Here is a 20,302-nt window from a genome sequence, read left to right as displayed (position 1 = left end):
CAATTGATATATTTTGTTGAAAAGTCAACTTTTTGTGTAGAAAATTAATTTGTTTTGTTGAAAATTCGCCTTTTTAGTTGAAAATTGATATATTTTGTTGAAAATTCACTTTTTTAATTGAAAATTTTACAATTTTGTTGAAAATTCAACTTTTTGTGTAGAAAAATAATTTTTTTAGTTGAAAATTCACATTTTTATTAGAGAATTGATCTATTTTGTTTAAAGTTCAATTTTCTGTGTAGAAAATTAATCTGTTTTGTTAAAAATACACTTTTAGTGGAAAATTCATTTTTTCTTTTGTAGAAAATTAACCTGTATTGTTAAAAATGTAACTTTTTGTGTAGAAAATATATCTGGTTTGTTGAAAATTCAACTTTTTGTGTAGAAAATTGATGTGTTTCGTTGAAAATGCAACTTTTTGTGTAGAAAATTAATCTGTTTAGTTTAAAATTCATATTTTTAGTTTAAAATTGATCTATTTTGTTGAACATTTAATTTTCTGTCTAGACAATTGATATATTTTGTTGAAAAGTCAACTTTTTGTGTAGAAAATTAATTTGTTTTGTTGAAAATTTGCCTTTGTTAGTTGAAAATTCACTTTTTTAGTTGAAAATTTTACAATTTTGTTGATAATTCAACTCTTTGTGTAGAAAATTCAACTTTTTGTTTAGAAATTTAATTTGTTTAGTTGAAAATCCATCTTTTTGTTAGAGAATTGATCTATTTTGTTAAAAATTCAATTTTCTGTGTAGACAATTGATCTATTTTGTTGAAAATTCAATTTTCCGTGTAGAAAATTAATTAGTCTTGTTTAAAATTCACTTTTTTAGTTGAAAATGTTACAATTTTTTTAAATTCATTTTTTTGTGTAGAAAATTCATCTGTATTGTTGAAAATTTAACTTTTAAAATTGTTTTGAAACTTCCCTTTTTTAGTTGAAACTTTTACAATTTTCTTGAAAATTCCACTTTGTTTGTAGAAAATTAATCTGGTCTATTGAAAATTCAACTTTTGGTGTAGAAAATTAAATTGTTTAGTTAAAAATTCACATTTTTAGTTTGAAGTTGATCTATTTTATTGTACATTCTATTTTCTTTGTAGACAATTCATATATTTTGTTGAAAATTCAACTCTTTGTGTATAAAATTAATTTTGTTTAGTTGAAAATTCACATTTTTATTAGAGAATTGGTCTATTTTGTTAAATTTTTTCCGTGTTCACTTCTATTTTGTTGAAATTCAATTATCTGTGTATAAGATTTATCTGTTTTGTTGAAAATTTAACTTTTTAGTTGAAAATTGATCTATTTTGTTGAAAATTTAATTTTTCGTTTAGAAAATTAATTTTTCAGTAGAAAATTCATCTCTTTAGCACCATATTTATCTATTTTCTTGAAAATTCAACTCTTTTTCTATAAAATTAATTTTTTTATTAAAAATTCACCTTTTTAGTTGAAAATTGGTCTATTTTGTTGAAAATTCAATTTTCTGTGTAGAAAATTAATCTTTTTTGTTGAAAATTCACATTTTTAGTTGAAAATTTTACAATTTTTTTGAAAATTTAACTTTTTGTGTAGAAAATTTAACTTTTTGTGTAGAAAATTAATTTTTTTGTTGAAAATTCTGCTTTTTAGTTCAAATTCATCTATTTTGTTGAAACTTCCTCTTATTATTTAGCAAAATTAATTTGTTTAGTTGAAAAAAAATTACTATTTTGTTTAAAATTCGTCGTTTTGTGTAGATAATTAATCTAAACAATCAACCTTTTGGTTCAAAATATTACCATTTTTGTTGAAAATTCAACTTTTTGTGTAAAAAATTAATGTTTTGTTGAAAATTAATTTTTTCTTTGTCAAAAATTACTATTTTTTTTTAAATTCGTCGTTTTGTGTAGAAAATTAATCTAAGCAATCAACGCTTTGGTTCAAAATGTTACTATTTTTGTTGAAAATTCAACTTTTTGTGCAACAAATTAATCTGTTTTGTTGAAAATTAATTTTTTTGTCAAAAATTACTATTTTGTTTAAAATTTGTCCTTTTGTGTAGAAAATTAATCTGTTTTGTTGAAGATTCAGTTTTTTGGTCGAAAATGACTATTTTGTGTAAAATTCGTCTTTTTGTGTAGAAAGTTAATCTAAAAATTCATCGCTTTGGTTGAAAATTTTACAATTCTGTTGAAAATTCAGCTTTTTAGTAGAAAATGGATCTATATTTTTTTGAATTCATCTTTTAATTAAAAATTCGTCTCTTTTGGTTGTAAATTAACTTTTAAATTTTGGAATTGTTATAATTTTTTTTTATTGATAACAATAAGATTAAAATTCCCGAATTTAAAAAAATGTTATAACCAAATTAGTGAGAATTTCTTACAATTCAATAATTATTTAAAATTTTTATTTCCTGTTGGAAAAAATTTCTATGAATTTAAACGAAAAAATTTATGAAATTCTATGCAAATTTCTGATAAATTGTGTTTTCAAGAAATTTCGGAACAACATAATTTTGTCGGAAAAGAAAAATTCCAAAAATATCATTACCTAAGCAGAATTTTAAATTATTAAAATTTTTACATTCCCGAAATTGTATAATTACCGAAATTTCAAAACTTTAAACATTAAATAAAATGAATAAATATTATAATCTCATTTTTTTACTTTTTTAGGAGTTTGAAATTTGTAAAATTAACTAATTTCGAGAATTAAAAATGTCAGTATTTTGAAAACTTTGATTTTAAAATCTCAGTAATTATACAATTTCCGGAATTTAATTATTTTGTAAATTTTAATTTTTCGAGTTTCATTAACTTTCAACTGCGGAATATTATAATTTCGTTAATAAATGTTTTCCGTAGTCCTATTTTTCTTTTGTAATTTAATTTTTCCACAAATAGTTAATTTTAAAGCAAATAATTAAATTTTCAATTAGAAAATATAAGCTTTTCAACGAAAAAATGGATTAATTAAATTTTACAGTTAAAAAATTATTTTTATACCAAAATAAAACAACAAATTAAACCAAAATAGATGAAATTTCCAACAAAAATAATAAATTAAACAAAACATGATCAATATTTACCTAAAATAATTTAATTTTCAATGATTTTAAAAACTAATGCATCATGCAGATCAAATTTTAATTTTTTAAACATTCTTTTTAATCAGGTACTCAACGGAAATACTTTAGACGGCAGCGCAGCTTTTGATGCGATCGCACAGCACGAGATAAATAAGAAACCTTCTCCTAAAAAAACTCCAGAGACTTGTTTCAAAATCAACACTTCAGACGGTATTTTAATTTTAATTCAATTTTCTTTAAATTCCATCAGTTTTTTTTATATTTCTTAAAATCCAGGGTGGTTGCAGGTAAGGAAAAACCAGAAAATCAGGAAAAATTCTGGGCAATTTTTTGGGATGAGTAATCAGAATAAGAATTTTTTTCTTGGTTCAAAATTCAATTGTTTGGTCGAAAATTAATCTCTCTCGATTGAGAATTGAACTATATTGTTTAAAATGTTTTCTTTTTGGTTTTAAAATTTATTTTTGGTGGTAGACATTTTTTTCTGTTAAGGTTTCAACTATTTTTTATTAAAAATTAAAATCTGTTTTGGGTTCTTATGTTGATAATTAATTTTTTTAACAGGAAATCGATTTATTAAATTTTTTGTTGAAAATTCATCTACTTCGTTGATAGCTGAACTACTTTGTTAAAAATTAATTTTTGTTTTGTTTGAATATTCATAATTTTAATTTAAAATTCATCTCTTTTGTTGAAAGTTCTTTTTTTTTTGCTTGGAAATTATTTTTTTATATACAATTTAAATTTTCCATTCTTGATAATTTTAAATAATAATTTTAAAATTTAACTATTTTGTTAAAAAATTAATATTTTATTGGAAATTTAATTTGTTTTTTTTTTTTAATTCAACTTTTTGGTTAAAAATTCAATTGTTTCGTCGAAAATTAATCTCTCTCGGTTGATAATTCAACGATCTTGTTGAAAATTCTTTCTTTTCTGTTTCGAAATTTATTTTTTGTGTTAGAAATGTATTTTGTTATTTATTTTCTTAAAGTTTCAACTATTTTTGTTGAAAAATAGCTACTTTTTGCTTAAATTCTACTATTTTTTATTAAAAATTAAAATCCCTTTCAGTTTCTCATGTTGATAATTAATTTTTTTAACAGCAAATTGATCTATTCAATTTTTTTAATTCATCTACTGCGTTGAAAATTGAACTATTTTGTTAAAAATTAATTTTTCCTTTATTTGAAGATTTATAATTTGAGTTTAAAATTCATGTCTTTTGTTGAAAGTTCTTTTTTTTTAATTAATTTTTTATATACAATTTAAATTTTCCATTTTTGATTGGAAATTTTTTTTAGTTGAAAATATATGTATTTTCTTGTAAAATCGTGTCTTTGGTTCAAAATTAATCTTTTTTTGTTGAAAATTTAATTTGTAATTTAAGAATTTAACTATTTTGTTGAAAAATTAATATTTTGCTAGAAATTTAATATTTTGTATGAAAATGAAACTTTTTGGTTAAAAAATTCAATTGTTTGATCGAAAATTAATCTCTCTCGATTGAGAATTCAACTGGTTTTAAAATCAATTTTCTGTGGTAGAAATTTATTTATTTATTTTGTTAAGGTTTCAACTATTTTTGTTGAAAAATTGGTTCGTTTTGGTTGAATTCAACTATTTTTTTATTAAAAATTAAAATCCTTTTCGGTTTCTTATCTTGATAATTAATTTTTTAAATAGGAAATTGATATTTTACATTTTTTGTTGAAAATTCATCTACTTCGTTGAAAGCTGCACTACATAGTTAAAAATTAATTTTGTTCTTGTTTGAAGATTTTTAAGTTTAGTTTAAAAATCATTTCTTTTGTTGAAAATTCGACTATTTTGTTGAAAGTTCTTTTTTTTTTAATTAATTTTTTATATATAATTAAATTGTCCATTTTTAATTGAAAATGTCTCTTTTTTGAGTTGGAAATTCACGTATTTTGTTTTAAACAATCGTCTTTTTGGCTAATAATTAGTCTTTGAAGCTTGAAAATTCAACTTATTCGTTAAAAATTTAATTATTTGGTTGAAAAAATAATTTTCGGTCGAAAATTAATCTCTTTTGATTGAGGATTCAAATATCTTGTTGAAAATTCTTTTTTTGTGGTTTTAAAATATATTTTCTGTGGTAGAATTTTTTGTTTTTGTTAAGGTTTTAACTATTTTTCTGAAAAATAGCTCCTTTTCGGATGAATTTTACTCTTTTTTGTTAAAAATTAAAATTTCTGCAGGTTCTTATGTTGATAATTAATTTTTTTTAACAGGAAATTGATCTCTTAAATTTTTTGATGAAAAATTCATCAACTTCGTTGAAAGCATCATTTTAGTTTAAAATTCATCTTTTTGTTGAAAGTTCTTTTTTGTTGAAAATCAATTTTTTATATATAATTTAAATTTTACATTTTTGATAGAAAATTGTTTTTTTTTTAAGTTGAAAATTCATGTATTTTGTTTTGAACAATCGTCTTTTCGGTTAAAAATTAATCTTTGTTGGTTAGAAATTCAACATTTTGTTTGAAAATTCAAATTTTGGTTAAAAATTAAATTGTTTGGTCGAAAATTAATCCCTTTAGGTTGAAAATTCAAATATCTTGTTGAAATTTCTGTTTTTTTATTAAAAATTTATTTTCGGTGATAGAAATTTCGTTTTCTATTTATTTTTTTAAGGTTTCAACTATTTTTTTTTGAAAAATAGCTCCTTTTTGCTTCAATTCAACCATTTTTTATTAAAAATTAAAATCCCTTTCAGTTTATCTTGATAATTAATTTTGTTAATAGCAAATTGATTTATTAAATTTTTTGTTAAACAATCATCTATTTTGTCAAAAGCTGAACTACTTTGTTAAAAATTATTTTTTCTTTTGTCTGAATATTCATAATTTTAGTTTAAAATTTATCTCTTTTGTTGAAAATTAATTTTTTTATGGACAACTGAAATTTTACATTTTTAATTGAAAATGTATCTTTTTTCAATTAGAAATTCATGTGTTTTGTTTTGAACAATCGTCTTTTTGGTTAAAAATGAATTTTTGAGTTGAAAATTCAATTGGATCGTTAAAAATTTAAATATTTTGTAGAAAAACTAATATTTTGTGTGAAAATTCAACTTTTTGTTTAAAAATTCAGTTTTTTGTCGAAAATTAATCTCTCTAGGTTGAGAATTCAACTATCTTATTGAAAATTCTTTCTTTTTTATTTTAAAATTTATTTTCTGTGGATAGAAATTTAGTTCATGTTTTTGTTCTTGTTAATAGTTTAACTATTTTTGTTAAAAAATTGATCCTTTTTGCTTCAATCCAACTATTTGTTATCAAAAATTAAAATCTGTTTCGGTTTCTTATCTTGATAATTAATTTTTTTTAACAGCAAATTGATCTATTCAATTTTTTTTGTTGAAAATTCGTCTACTTTGTTAAAAATTAATTTTTGTTTTCTTTGAAGATTCATAATTCTAGTTTAAAATTCTTTTTTTGTTAAAAATTAATTTTTTATATACAATTTAAATTGTCCATTTTTGATTGGAAATTTTTTTTTTTTTAATTGAAAACTCATGTATTTCGCTGAAAAATCGTTTTATGTTTGTTTGTTAAAAATTAATATTTGTGGCTTGAAAATTCAACTTATTCGTTAAAAATTTAACTATTTTGTTGAAAAAATAATATTTTGTTGGAAATTTTTTTTCAATTCAACTTAATGGTTAAAAATTCAATTGTTTCGTCGAAAATAAATCTCTCGGTTGAGAATTCAACTATCTTGTTGAAAATTCTTTTTTTTTTTGTTTGAAAATTTATTTTCTGTGGTAGAAATTTATTTTGTTTGTTTGTTTTTCTTAAGGATTCAACTATTTTTGTTGAAAAATTGATCCTTTTTGGTTGAATTCAACTTTTTTTTTTGTAAAAATTAAAATCCGTTTCGGTTTCTTACATTGATAATTTATTTTTTTAACAGCAAATTGAAATATTCAATTTTTAAAGCTCAAATACTTTGTTAAAAATTATTTTTTTTTTTTTGAACATTCATAATTTTAGTTTAAAATTCATCTTTTTTGTTGAAAATTGGACTATTTATTTGAAAGCTCTTTTTCTGTTAAATATTAATTTTTTATAGACAATTTAAATTTTTCAATTTTGTTTGAAAATCATTTTTTTAGTTGACAATTCATGTATTTTGTTGAAAAATCGTCTTTTTGATTAAAAATTGATCTTTTTAGTTTGAAAATTAAACTTATTCGTTAAAAATTTAATTATTTGGTTGAAAATTAATATTTTGTTAGAAATTCAATATTTTGTGTGAAAATTAAACTTTTTTGTTAAAAATTTAATTGTTTGGTCGAAAATTAATCTCTCTCGGTTAAGAATTCAACTATCGTGTTGAAAATTCTTTGTTTTTGGTTTAAAATTTATTGTCTGTTTTGTAAATTTATTTATTCCTTTTTTTTCGTTAAGGATTCAATTTTTTAAAATGAAAAATTGGTAATTTTTTATTAAACTCAACTATTTTTTTTTATCAAAAATTGAAATCCGTTTCGGTTTTTTATGTTGATAATTAATTTTCTTAACAGCAAATTGATATATTAAATTTTTTGTGGAAATTTCATCTACTTCGTTGAAAGTTGAACTACTTGGTTAAAAATGAATCTTTGTTCTGTCTGAATATTCATAATTTTAGTTTAAAATTCATCTCTTTTGTTGAAAATTAATTTTTTATATGCAATTAAAATTTCAAATGTTTAATTAAAAATTTATATTTTTTAAGTTGAAAATCCATGTATTTTGTCTTGAAAAATCGTCTTTTTGGTTAAAAATTAATATTCTTGGCTTGAAAATTATTTAACTTAATCATTAAAAATTTAACTATTTGATTTGAATATTTTTCGTTATGAATTTATTTTTTTGTTGAAAATTTTCACTTTTCTGTTTAAAAATCCGACTATTTTGTTGAAAATTGAATTATTTTATGCGATTTTAAAAAAATATTTTTTCTGTTTGAAATTTTTTCTTTTGTTTGTTTCTTTTTGCCTAAGTTGAATCTTTTTGTTTTCAAATCCGACTATTCGGTTAAACATTTAAATCTTGTTGAAAATTTAACTCTTTGGTTGAAAACTGAAATTTGTTGTTGAAATTTTTTTTATATCAAGTATTATATTTTTCGTTGAGAATTCATCTTTTTCTTGAAAATTTAACTGTTTTTTATTGAAAATTAATCTTTTTGTTTATTCAGGCATACCATTTTCTAAGTAAAAAATGAAAATATTTTGTTAAAAACGATCTAAAAAATTTTATTGTTTTTGTTGAAATTTGTTTTGTCTTTTATTTGAAATGTCTACTATAATATTTTTCGTTGAGAATTCATCTTTTTGTTGCAAATTCAACTTTTTTGGTTGAAGTTTAATTTTTTTTTTTGAAAATCGGTCTTTTTAGTAAAAAAAAAAATAATTTTTTGTTGAAAATTCAACTTTTCGGTTGAGAATTCATCTTTTGTTTAACTCAATTGTTTTTGATTGAAAATTAATTTTTTTGTTAGAAAATTCCAGTATTTGATAAAAATATGAACTATTATGTTAAAAATTTCAATATTTGGTTCAAATCTTCTAAAAAATTCAATTATTTTTTTGAAAATGCAACTGATTTTGGTTGTATTTCTTTCTGTTTTTTTTTTTTGTTTTTTGAAAATCTAACTATTTAGTTGGAAACTTATCGTTGCAGGTAAAAAATTTTAATATTTTTTTGAAACTTGAAAATCGGACTATTAAGTTAAAAAATCTAATATCTTGTTGAAAATTCAACTTTTCGTTTAAAAGTTGAAAGATTTTCCTAAAAATTGATTTATTTATTTTTTGACTATTTGGTGGAAAATTTATCATTATAGGAAGAAAATTGAAATATTTTCCTAAAAATTGATTTTTTTCTTTTGCTTGAAATATTTACAATAATATTTTTCGTTGAGAATTCATTTTTTGTTGCAAATTCAAATTTTTCATGTGAAAATTTAACTGCTTTTGGTTTAAGTTTAATTTTTTTTTTTTAAATTTGAAATTCGGACTATTTAGTTGAAAATTTGATATCTTGTTTATAATTCAACTTTTCGGTGGAAAATTGAAATATTATCCAAAAAATTTATTTAATTCTTTTGTTTAAAATTTGAATTATTATATTTTTCGTTGATAATTCATTTTTTTTTAAACTCAACTGTTTTTTATTGAAAATTAATCTTTTTGTTTAGAAATCCCAATATTTGATAAAAATGTGAACCATTTTGTAAAAAATCTAAGTATTTTGTTAAAAATGTTCAAATTTAATATCTTGTTTGTAATTCAACTTTTCGGTGGAAAATTGCAATATTTTCCTAAAAATTGATTTATTTCTTTTGCTTGAAATATTTACAATAATATTTTTCGTTGAGAATTCATCTTTTTGTTGCAAATTCAACTTTTTTGGCTTTAAATGTGACTGCTTTTGGTTGAATTTTGATTTTTTTATTCAAAAATCGGATTATTTAATTGAAAATTTAATATCTTGTTGAAAATTCAACTTTTCGGTGGAAAATTGAAATATTTTCCTAAAAATTGAGTTTTATTTCTTTTGTTTGAAATGCGAACTTTTATATTTTTCGTCGAGAATATATCTTTTTTTTTAACTCAACCGTTTTTTTTTTATTGAAAATTAATTATTTTGTTTGAAAATTCCAGTGTTTAATAAAAAATTTGAACTATTTTGTTAAAATTCAATCATTTTATTAAATATGTTCTAAAAAATTCCATTATTTATTTTAATATGCAACTAATTTTGGTTTTATTTCTTTTTTTGTAAATTTGACTATTTAGTTGAAAATTTATCATTGTAGGTAGAAAATTGAAATAATTTGTTTAAATTTGTTTGATGTCTTTTGTATGAAATATATACTATAATATTTTTCGTTGAGAATTCATATTTTTGTTGCAAATTCAACTTTTTGGTTGAAAATTGAAATATTTTTCTAAAAATTGGTGTATTTCTTTTATTTGAAACATGAACTATTATATTTTTCCTTTATAATTTATCTTTTTTTTTTGTAACTCAACTGTTTTTCATTGAAAATTAATCATTTTGTTTGAAAATTCACTATATGGTTTAAAATTCGTTTTTGTAGGCAGAAAATTCCACTATTTGATATAAAAATTGGAACTATTTTGTTGAAAAATTCAAGTATTTTCTTAAAAATGTTATAAACGATTTAATTACTTATTCTAATATGCAACTGATTTTTATTTTATTTTTTTTTATGTTTTAAATCTGGCTATTGGTGTGCTTGAAATATCTACTATAATATTTTTTGTTGAGAATTAATCTTTTTGTTCCAAATTCAATTTTCTTGGATGAAAATTTAACTGCTTTTAGGTGAAGTTTAATTTTTTTATTTGAAAATCGGAATATTTAGTTGAAAACTTAATATCTTGTTGAAAATTAAACTTTTCAGTTGAAAATAGAAATATTTTCTTAAAAATTGATTTATTGTTTTTATTTTAAATATGAGCTGTTACATTTTTCGTTGATAACTTATATTTTTGTTAAAAATTCAACCTTTTTTTATTGAAAATTAATCTTTTTCTTTGAAAATTTCACTATTTTGGTTTAAAATTCGTCTTTTGCTTGAAATATATACTATAATATTTTTCGTTGAGAGTTCATTTTTTTGTTGCAAATTAAAATTTTATATGTGAAAATTTAACTGCTTTTGGTTAAAGTTTTATTTATTTATATTTTTTAAATCGGACTATTTAGTTGAAAATCTAATACCTTGTTAAAAATTGATTTATTTCTTTTATTTGAAATATGAAATATTAAACTTTGGTTGATAATTTATCTTTTTTTCCAAAAATCGACTCTTTTTGTTTGAAAATTGCAGTGTTTGATAAAAATTCTAACTATTTTGTTAAAAAATTCAAGTTTTTTGTTAAAAATGTTCTAAAAAAATTGCATTATTTGTTTTAATATGCAACCTAAAATTTGATTTATTTATTTTGTTTGAAATATGAACTATTATATTTTTCGTTAAGAATTCCTCTTTTTTTAAATCAACTCTTTTTGATTGAAAATTAATATTTTTGTTTTGAAATTCCACTGTTTGGTTTAAAATTCGTCTTTGTGGGTAAAGAATTCCAGTATTTGATGAAAAATTTAAGTATTTCGTTAAAAATGTTCTAAAAAATTCCATTATTTGTTTTAATATGCAACTGATTTTGGTTGTATTTTTTTTTCTTTTGTTTTAAATTTTTTGTTTGGAATTTTAGGTTGAAAGTGGAATCTTTTCCTAAAAATTTAATAATTTCTTTTGTTTGAAATATGAACTATTATATTTTTCGTTGATAATTCATCTTTTTTTAAACTCAACTGTTTTTGATTGAAAATTAATATTTTTCTTTGGAAATTCCACTGTTTGGACTAAAATTCGCCTTTGTATGTACAAAATTCCAGTATTTGATAAAAACTTTGAAGTATGTTGTGAAAAATTAAAGTACCTTGTTAAAAGTGTTCTAAAAAATTCTATTATGCAACTGATTTTGGTTGTATTTATTTATTTTTTTGGAATGTTCGGTTGAAAATTGAAATCTTTTCCTAAAAATTTATTTATTTTTTTTATTTGAAATATGAAATTTTTTGTTGATAATATTTATCTTTTTGTTTGAAAATTCTACTGTTTAGTTGAAAATTCGTCTTTATAGATAAAAAAGTCCAATATTTGATAAAAATTCAATTTTTTTTTTGTTGAAAATCTGATTGTTTGGTAAAAAATTTTTCATTGTAGGTAGAAAATTGAAATATTTAGTTGAATTTTTTTTTATGTCTCTTGTTTCGAATATCTACTGTAATATTTTTCATTGAGAATTCATCTTTTTTTTGCAAATTTTGTTTGTTTGAAAATCTGACGGTTTAGTTGAAAATTCAATATCTTGTTGAAAATTCAATTTTTTCGGTTGAAAATTGAAATATTTTCTTAAAAAATGATTTATTTCTTTTATTTGAAATATGAAATATTAAAATTTTTGTTTAAAATTCAACAGTTTTTTATGAAAAATTAATCTTTTTGTTTGAAAATTCTACTGTTTGGTTGAAAATTCGTCATTATAGGTAGAAAATTCAAATATTTGATAAAAATTCCAACTATTTCGTTAAAAATTCAATTTTTTTAATTGAAAATTAATATTTTTGTTTGAAAATTCCAATATTTGGGTTAAAAATTCTTCTTTATAGATAAAAACTTCCAGTATTTGATAAAAATGTGAACCATTTTGTTAAAAATTCAAATACCTTGTTAAAAGTGTTCTAAAAAATCCAATTATTTGTTTGAATACGCATCTAATTTTGTTGATTTTATTCCATTTACAAAAGATTCTTTTATTTTTATTTTTAATATTAAACAATTAAAGTGCAAATCCCTGCCGTCCATATTTTCAAACCCTATCTAAATTTTTTTTTTAAATTCGGGTAAAAATTGAAATTCTAGATGAAGATGGACTCATCACACAGGCAATTCTTCTGGGAAACATCGAAGCAGCCGTTTCGCTTTGCTTCACAAATAAAAGATACGCCGATGCCGTGATTCTCTCGATGGCTGGCGGTCCAGATTTGCTAGCTCAGACCCAATACCGATATTTTATGGCACACTCTGGTGCCCTAAATTCCCTAATTAATTCTCTTGTGTCGGAAAATTGGACTGACATTGTCAAAAACTCTGACATTTCTTGCTGGAAAGAAGCTTTAGTCGGAATTTTCACGCATACGGCGCCAGGCGAGCGAGCACTTCTTTGTGGTATGTACAATTTTTTTAAGATTTATATCTAACACATTTTTCGCAAGCCTAAATTGGGCTGCTTACTATCCTGAAAAATCTGGAATTTTTATATACCGGAAAAAATCTGAAAATGTCAGAGAAATTTTTAAAAAATTATATTTTTTTTCAAATTTTTTTTTTAATGATCACACTATTTTCCTACTATTTCGAGAAGAAAATAGCACTAAAGACACTATTTTCTCATAATTTTCTGACAATGCCGCTATTTCTTTACTATTTTTTTGAAAAAATATTTTTCAACTTTTTTGCTATTTTAAATTTAAAAAATATTTTTACAAATTCGATAAAAAATTTTTCTGAAGATTATCTTTTTAGTAATAAATTTTATTATTTGGTTGGAAATTCAACTGTTTTGTTAACAAATTTTTTTTGGGGGGGGGGGGTTAAAAATTTAACTCTTTTCGTAGAATTTTAAGCTTTTGTTTAAAATTTTTTGTTTAAAATTTGTTTTGTTTAAAATTATGATTTAAAAATTCACCTGTTTTAGAAGATTTTTTATTTTTCTTGTAACAAAAATATGTAATTATTTGGTTGAAAGTTTAATAATCTTTTCAAAAATTCATATTTTTGGTTAAAAACTTGACTATTTAGAAAAAAATGAACCTATGGTTCATTTTTTTGTTTGTTACAGAAATTCATATTTTTATTTTAAAAAGTCAACTATATTCTTTTTTGGATGAAAATTCAACTTTTTAAAAATTATTTTATTAAAAAAAAATAAAAATTCATCTGTCTTGAGAGAAATTTAATTTGTTTTGGATAAAAATGAAAATATGCAGTAGAGAATTCAATTATTTTGTTAAAAATTCATCCTTTTTGGTTGAAAAAATTCGTCTTTGGATTGCAAATTAAATTTTTTCGTAAAAACTTAGTTTTTTGTTGTTAAAAAAGTCAACTTTTGATCTAGAAAAGTCAATTTGAATCTGTTTTAATAGAAAATTCAACTAGTTTTAAAAATGTATCTTTTTGATTTAATAATCCATGCATTTTAAAAGAAATTTCATTTTTTCAAGGAAATGCTTCTTTTTGGTTACAAAGTTGTACTTTTTGTTTGAAAATTCTACTGCTTTGTCGTTTTTTTTATTAAAAATTAATATGTTCTATTACAAACTTCATCTTTCTTGGATAAAAATAAAAAAATTTGGTAGAGATTTCAATTATTTTGTTAAAAATTCATCCTTTTTGTTTATAAAATTCATATTTTGATCTTGAAAAGTCAACTGAAATATTTTTTGGATGAAAAGTTCACAAATTGTTAAAATATATTTTTTTAAAGAAGAATTTATCTGCTTTAAGAGAAATTAATTATTTTTTTTTGATAAAAATGCAACTATTTGGTAGAGAATTCTACAATTATATTAAAAATCATACTTTTTGTTTAAAAATTTGTATTTTTGGATTGAATATTCAATTTTTTTGTTTGTAGAAATTTATTTTTTGCTTAAAAATTCAAATTTTGATTATCAAAAGTCAACTGCCATCTTTTTTGACATAAAATTCAACTGTCTATTTCTTTGAAAATTCATATTTTTGGTTGAAAATTATTCTTCTTTCCTTGAGTATTCAAATATTTTGTTCGAAAGATTAATTTTTTAAATAGAAATTTATCTGTTTCAAAAGAAATTTAATCTGTCTTGGATAACACTGAAACTATTTGGTAAAAAATTCAACAATTTTTTTTTTAAATTTGGCTTTCTGTATTGAAAATTTAGTTTTTCGATGAATTTTTTTGTTTGTTAAAAAAATTCATATTCTGATTTTAAAAAGTCAACTATATTCTTTTTTGGATGACAATTCAACTTTTTAAAAATTATTTTATTAAAAAAAAATTAAAATTCATCTTTTTTAAGAGGTATTTAATCTGCTTTGGATAAAAATGAAATTATTTGGTAGAGAATTCAATTATTTTGTTAAAAATTCATCCTTTTTGGTTGAAAAATTCATTTTTTTTGTATTGAAAATTAAATTTTTTGCACAGAAATTAATTTTTTTCATTAACAAATTCATATTTTGATCTTGAAAAGTCAATCAGAATCTTTTTATAACAGAAAATTTACCTATTCTTGAAAATTTATCATTTTTTCATTTAAAAATCCATCTGTTTTAAAAAAAATTAAATTTTTTCATGAAATTGCTACTTTTTGATTACAAAGTATTTGTTTGAAAATTCTACTGCTTTGTTGAAAATGTAACTATTTCGTAGAAAATGTAGTTTTTGTTTAAAAATTACATTTTGGAGTTGAAAAATGATCTGAAATAATTTCTGGATGAAAGTTTAAATTAAAACACCAAAATTTGTCGTTTGTTTATTAAAAATTAATATGTTTTACTACAAATTTCATCTTTCTTGGATAAAAATGAAAATATTTGATAAAGATTTCAATTATTTTGTTAAAAATTCATCCTTTTTTCTTTAAAAATTCTCATTTTTAATTTAATTAATTTTTTGGATGAAAAGTCCACTAGTTTTTTGAATTTTTTTTACAATTTTTTTAAAAACATCCTTTTTGGTTAAAAATTCGTATTTTTTGATTGAATATTCAATTTTTTTTGTAGAAATTTATTTCTTGTTTAAAAAATCATATTTTGATCGTCAAAAGTCAACTGAAATCTTTTTTAGAATAAAATTCAACTATCTATTTATTTCAAAATTCATATTTTTGTTGAAAATTATTCTTTTTTCCTTGAGTATTCAAATATTTTGTTCAAAACATTTGATTATGTCTGGCATTAGTTTCGTGAAAAATTAATTTTTTTGCTTAAAAGTTACATATTTCTTGTTTTGAAATTCAATTTTTTTAAAGAAAATTTGTCTTTTGGTTAAAAGTTCAATAATTTAGATGTACGAATTTTTAAACAAAAAGGGAGATTTTTAATAAAACTGTAGAATTATCTGTCAAAGTGTTGCACTTTTATCCAAAAAGAATTAAATTTCTCTTAAAACAGATACATTTTTCTTTTAAAAAAATTTCGAAACAATAATGGACTTTTCATCCGAAAAACGACAAATGTTTTTAAAATTTAAACTTTAATCCAGATAAAAAGGATAAATTTTCAAGAATAGTTGAATTTTCTGTTAAAAAAAAAGATTCTAATTGACTTTTCAAGATCAAAATATGAATTTGTTAATAATAAAATTAATTTCTGTGAAAAAATTTAATTTTCAATCCAAAAAGACGAATTTTTACTACCAAAAAGGATGGATTTTTAAAAAATAATTGAATTATGTATCAAATAGTTTGATTTTTATCCAAAACATATTAAATTTTTTTCAAAACAGATGAATTTTTATTTTAAAAATAAATTTTTCGAACAAAATATTTGAATGCTCAAGGAAAAAGGAATAATTTTTAACTAAAAATATGAATTTTCAAAGAAATACACACTTGAATTTAATGCTAAAAAAGATTTTAGTAGACTTTTGACAATCAAAATAGGAATTTTTAAACCAGAAATAAATTGCTAAACAAAAAAAATGGAATATTCAATCCAAAAATACGAATTTTTAACCAAAAAGGGAGATTTTTAATAAAATTGTCGAATTCTCTGCGAAATAGTTGCATTTTTATCCAGAAAAAATTTAATTTCTCTTAAAACAGATAGATTTTTCTTTAAAAAAAAAATGCAAACAAATATTTTGTATTGCTCGCAGCGACTCTTGTGGAAAAATGCGAAACCGAGAACATTTTCAAAATTCTCTCATTTTTCCTTGACTAATTTTTCATTTCAAATCATTATTTATTAAAATACCAGCATTGTAATATTTTATAAATGCAATAAAACAATATTTCATATACAATGTTAAAATTGATTAATTTATTTCAAACAAAAAAATTTATATTTTACTATAAAATATGGTTTCTCAACAAAATACTTGAATTTTCAACAAAATAATTGAATTTTTAACAAATATTTAAATATTCTACCTAAAATAGAAATTTACGATGAAAAAGTGTCATAATTGATATTTTAATCAACAAAAAATTTAATTTATACAACAAAATAAAAGAATTTTAAAAACAAAAAAGCCAAGTTTGCAACAAATCGAGATTTTTTATTAAAAATATAAATAAAAGTTTAAATTATTGAACCTTCAAGCCTTGATATTGCAAAAGTCCAGGGACTTGAACCACGCGTGTCTTGAGTGCCATTTTGAGCAATAATATTTCATTTTATTTCTAACTATCACGATTTAATTGCTATCATTTAGGAATTTTTAGAAGAGGAAATATTCTTGATTGCATGGAAACGACTTAAAATATATAAAGTTGATTTATTAACCCTAGATACTCACCTTGGGTGAACTTCACCCAAAAAAAATTTCAAACTCCGTAAAGTCTGTTAATTTCTTTAACGTTGCTGGTATCTTACAATATTTTGATGGACAATTTTGGTGACAAAAACTATGAAACCTTGTTTTTAAAACCTTCAAGAATACCTAAATATTTTTTTTAAATGTTTAGAACTTAATATTACTGTAGGATCTTAGTTTTCCGGAGCTTGGGTCAATTTCACCCACTGTGACCTAAATAATATTCTACTGAAGTGTGACTATCTAGGGTTAAACATTTTTTAAAAATGTTTTTCGGGCTTTTTTTATATTGCCATGAATGTATTTTGAAGGACATAAAGGTATCAAGGTCATCGAGTTTTCCAATCGGGATTTCGATATTTTTCTTTTTGTTTCTCAAGAATGAAGTATTTAAAAAAAAAATGTTTTTTTTTCTAAATGAACTAAAATTTTTCGAATGTTAGGCAGTATTCAAAAAGTATATTACCCAAAATTCATGCAAGGGCAATTAAAAAATAATTGCAGACATGCTCGGAGATCGTTTAGCCTCGAGTGAAAATGCAGAGTTCCGAAAAGAGGCAGAGATCTGTTACATCTGTTCCGGGAATCTGAACAAAGTGATCGAATCATCGGACGCGACGGTTCAGGAAAAAGCCGAATTAGTGACAATAATGCAGAAGGCCCTGGAGCTTCAGGGAAGCCGCGAAGTTCGCATCGAGGGAGAAATCGCGACAATTTTGTCCCAGTACGCCGAGATGCTGGCTTCCGAAGGTAATTTTGAGTCCGCTCTGAATTACCTTGGCAACAGTCAGGAGCCGAGGATCGCAATGTTGCGAGATCGACTGCACCGAGCCTTGGGACACATTCAAGATCCGCAACGTGCCGCGCCCAGGACTTCGCTCGGTCAGAATTATTACGCCCAGCCGCGAAAGTCTTTGCAATCAGCTCCGAACGTTTACAATCCGATTCAGCCAGCAGCTCCTCCTCCCGCCAACAATTGGAACACAGCACCCTTGAAGCAGCCTTACCCGAGTGCCACCAATCACTTTGGATCAGCGCAACTTCCAAATCTAGGATCCGGACAAGCGCCTCCTCTCCCCAATCAAACTACCGAACACTTCTCGAATCAGACGTCAGCTTATGGTCAAATTCCGGCTCCACAGGCACCGCCACCTCCACCAACGATGGCCTCCAGTGTCAGTGGATCGAGACCTTCGAGTGTTGGACCTCAATCAAGATCGAAGTATATTATCGATCCGTCAGTGAAGTCTGGACCCACCTATGGAGGAATCACTAATTATGCGCAACAGCCGCAGGTCTTTGGAGCCCAGAATCCGGTTCCGGGTTTCGCGGTTCAGAATAGCTTCCAGCCTCAAGCGCCTCTGAATCCTCTGAATAATCCGGCCTATCCGAGTCAGCAGAATCAGATGTTCACTCCGGATCCGGTTCCTGGAGGACTGATGGGTTCTAATCAGCAACAGCAGATGTTTGATCCAAGCAGATCGCAAACGGTGAATCAGAATCAGGGGTATGATGCACTTTATCAGCCGGCGCCACAACCTTCTGGATGGAATGATCCGCCGATCAGTAGCAAAGCTTCGAGAATGCAGGTCAGTTCTATTTGGAAATTTTTGTTAAAAGATATATTTTTTGTTTGTCTGGGAAATTGAATTTCTAGGGCTGCCACATACTCAGTTGAAAAGAATTCGGGATGAATTAGAAAAATAATTCCTATTATCGATTATCCGAGGTAATGTGGGGAGAAGATACATCGGATTAGCGAAAACTCTGATAATAGAGAAGAAGTACAAAATTTGGAAGAGTTATCTATTTTTGATATATTTTAACCCTCAAAGTGCATAGATGATAAAAATCACGGTAAAGTGCATCGTGGGTGTACAATACCCCAGCGTATTCAATCATGTATTGTTTAACACCTATTGAATATTTTGTTACAATAAAATTATCCGATATAGTTTAAGTTATCTTTTGTAAGGTATTTTTTTTTTTTTTAATTAATTATTTCACTTCAAATGATATACTTACGTTAGAAAGTAAACAAAAATCAATAAAATTTTTTTTTAATTTGCTCCAAACTTACTTTTTCACTCATTGAGTGCACACTGGGTGTTTGATACCCTATGATTTTCTTACCTCCACTTTCAGCAGCTGCTGCTAGTAGAATGTTGACGCAGTATGCTCAAGGACTTTACTTACAGTGAGTGTCTCCAACTAAAGCCAGATGGCGACACTTACTCTAGTTCTTCGAATTAAGTATGGTTTATAAGAGTTTAAAAATTGCTGGGGGTATCTAACACCCACAATGCACTTTAAGGTTTAAATAGAAAAATAGATATAAAAATTTAGCAAATAAAAGTAAGCAACATGCAAATTTGAATTTATCTTGATTAATTTATTAATTAGCATAATTAATTAAGCATACATCTCGGATAACGCGAAGCCTCGGATAATCAAATGCCGGATAATGGAGGTACAAGAAAAGTGTCCAAGTTGGATTTCAATTTTTAAAAATTTTCATTTTAGATTTTTTTTTAACTAAAAAAATGTTTAAATGCAGTCCTGAATACTTAAACATTTCAAAATTAAAAACGTTTAAAGCTGAACGTTTTCGATAAAGGAGATTTTTATCTTTTTAACTGTAAATATATTCCAGTTGAAGATTCATAATTTTACTTGAAAATTCATCAGTTTCGTTGAAAATTAATTCCTCCAACTGAAATTTTTAATATTCCATTTTTGATTGAAAACTGATCTTGTCGAGTTCAAAATTCAAAAATTTGAATGAAATTTCGTCTTTGACTTTTTTTGGCAGAAAATGATCTTTTTATTTAAAAGTTAAACTCCTCGTTTAAAAAATTTCTTTTCGGCTTCAAATTCAAGTTATATTTTATCATTTTAATTGGTAATTCATCTCTTTTTAAAAATGTAATTACATGATTGAAAATCCATTTTTCAACCAAAAATTGTAATATTCGGGTAGAAGGTTTAACGACTTCGCTGAAAATCCTTTCTTTTCGTTAAGAATATTTTTAACGAAAAATTCAACCATTCTATTTTTGCTTCAAAATTTCTCTTCTTTTTTTTTTTTTTTTTT

General features: G+C 23.2%; 1 protein-coding gene across 1 annotated transcript in view; it reads left to right on the top strand.

Annotated features, from left to right (window-relative positions):
* The window catches only part of LOC117180117 (protein transport protein Sec31A), a 79,564-nt gene that overhangs the window by 43,044 nt on the left and 16,218 nt on the right, over positions 1-20,302 (top strand). The window contains exons 7-9 of the mRNA XM_033372456.1: positions 3,161-3,284; positions 12,549-12,854; positions 17,713-18,797. Of these exons, the coding sequence (XP_033228347.1) occupies positions 3,161-3,284; positions 12,549-12,854; positions 17,713-18,797 (1,515 nt within the window). The remainder of the gene's footprint in view (positions 1-3,160; positions 3,285-12,548; positions 12,855-17,712; positions 18,798-20,302) is intronic.

This window comes from Belonocnema kinseyi, chromosome 9, assembly GCF_010883055.1.
Source record: "Belonocnema kinseyi isolate 2016_QV_RU_SX_M_011 chromosome 9, B_treatae_v1, whole genome shotgun sequence".
Lineage (NCBI taxonomy): Eukaryota > Metazoa > Arthropoda > Insecta > Hymenoptera > Cynipidae > Belonocnema > Belonocnema kinseyi.
Note: the sequence above shows the minus strand (reverse complement) of the source record. Positions and strands in the feature narration are given on the sequence as shown.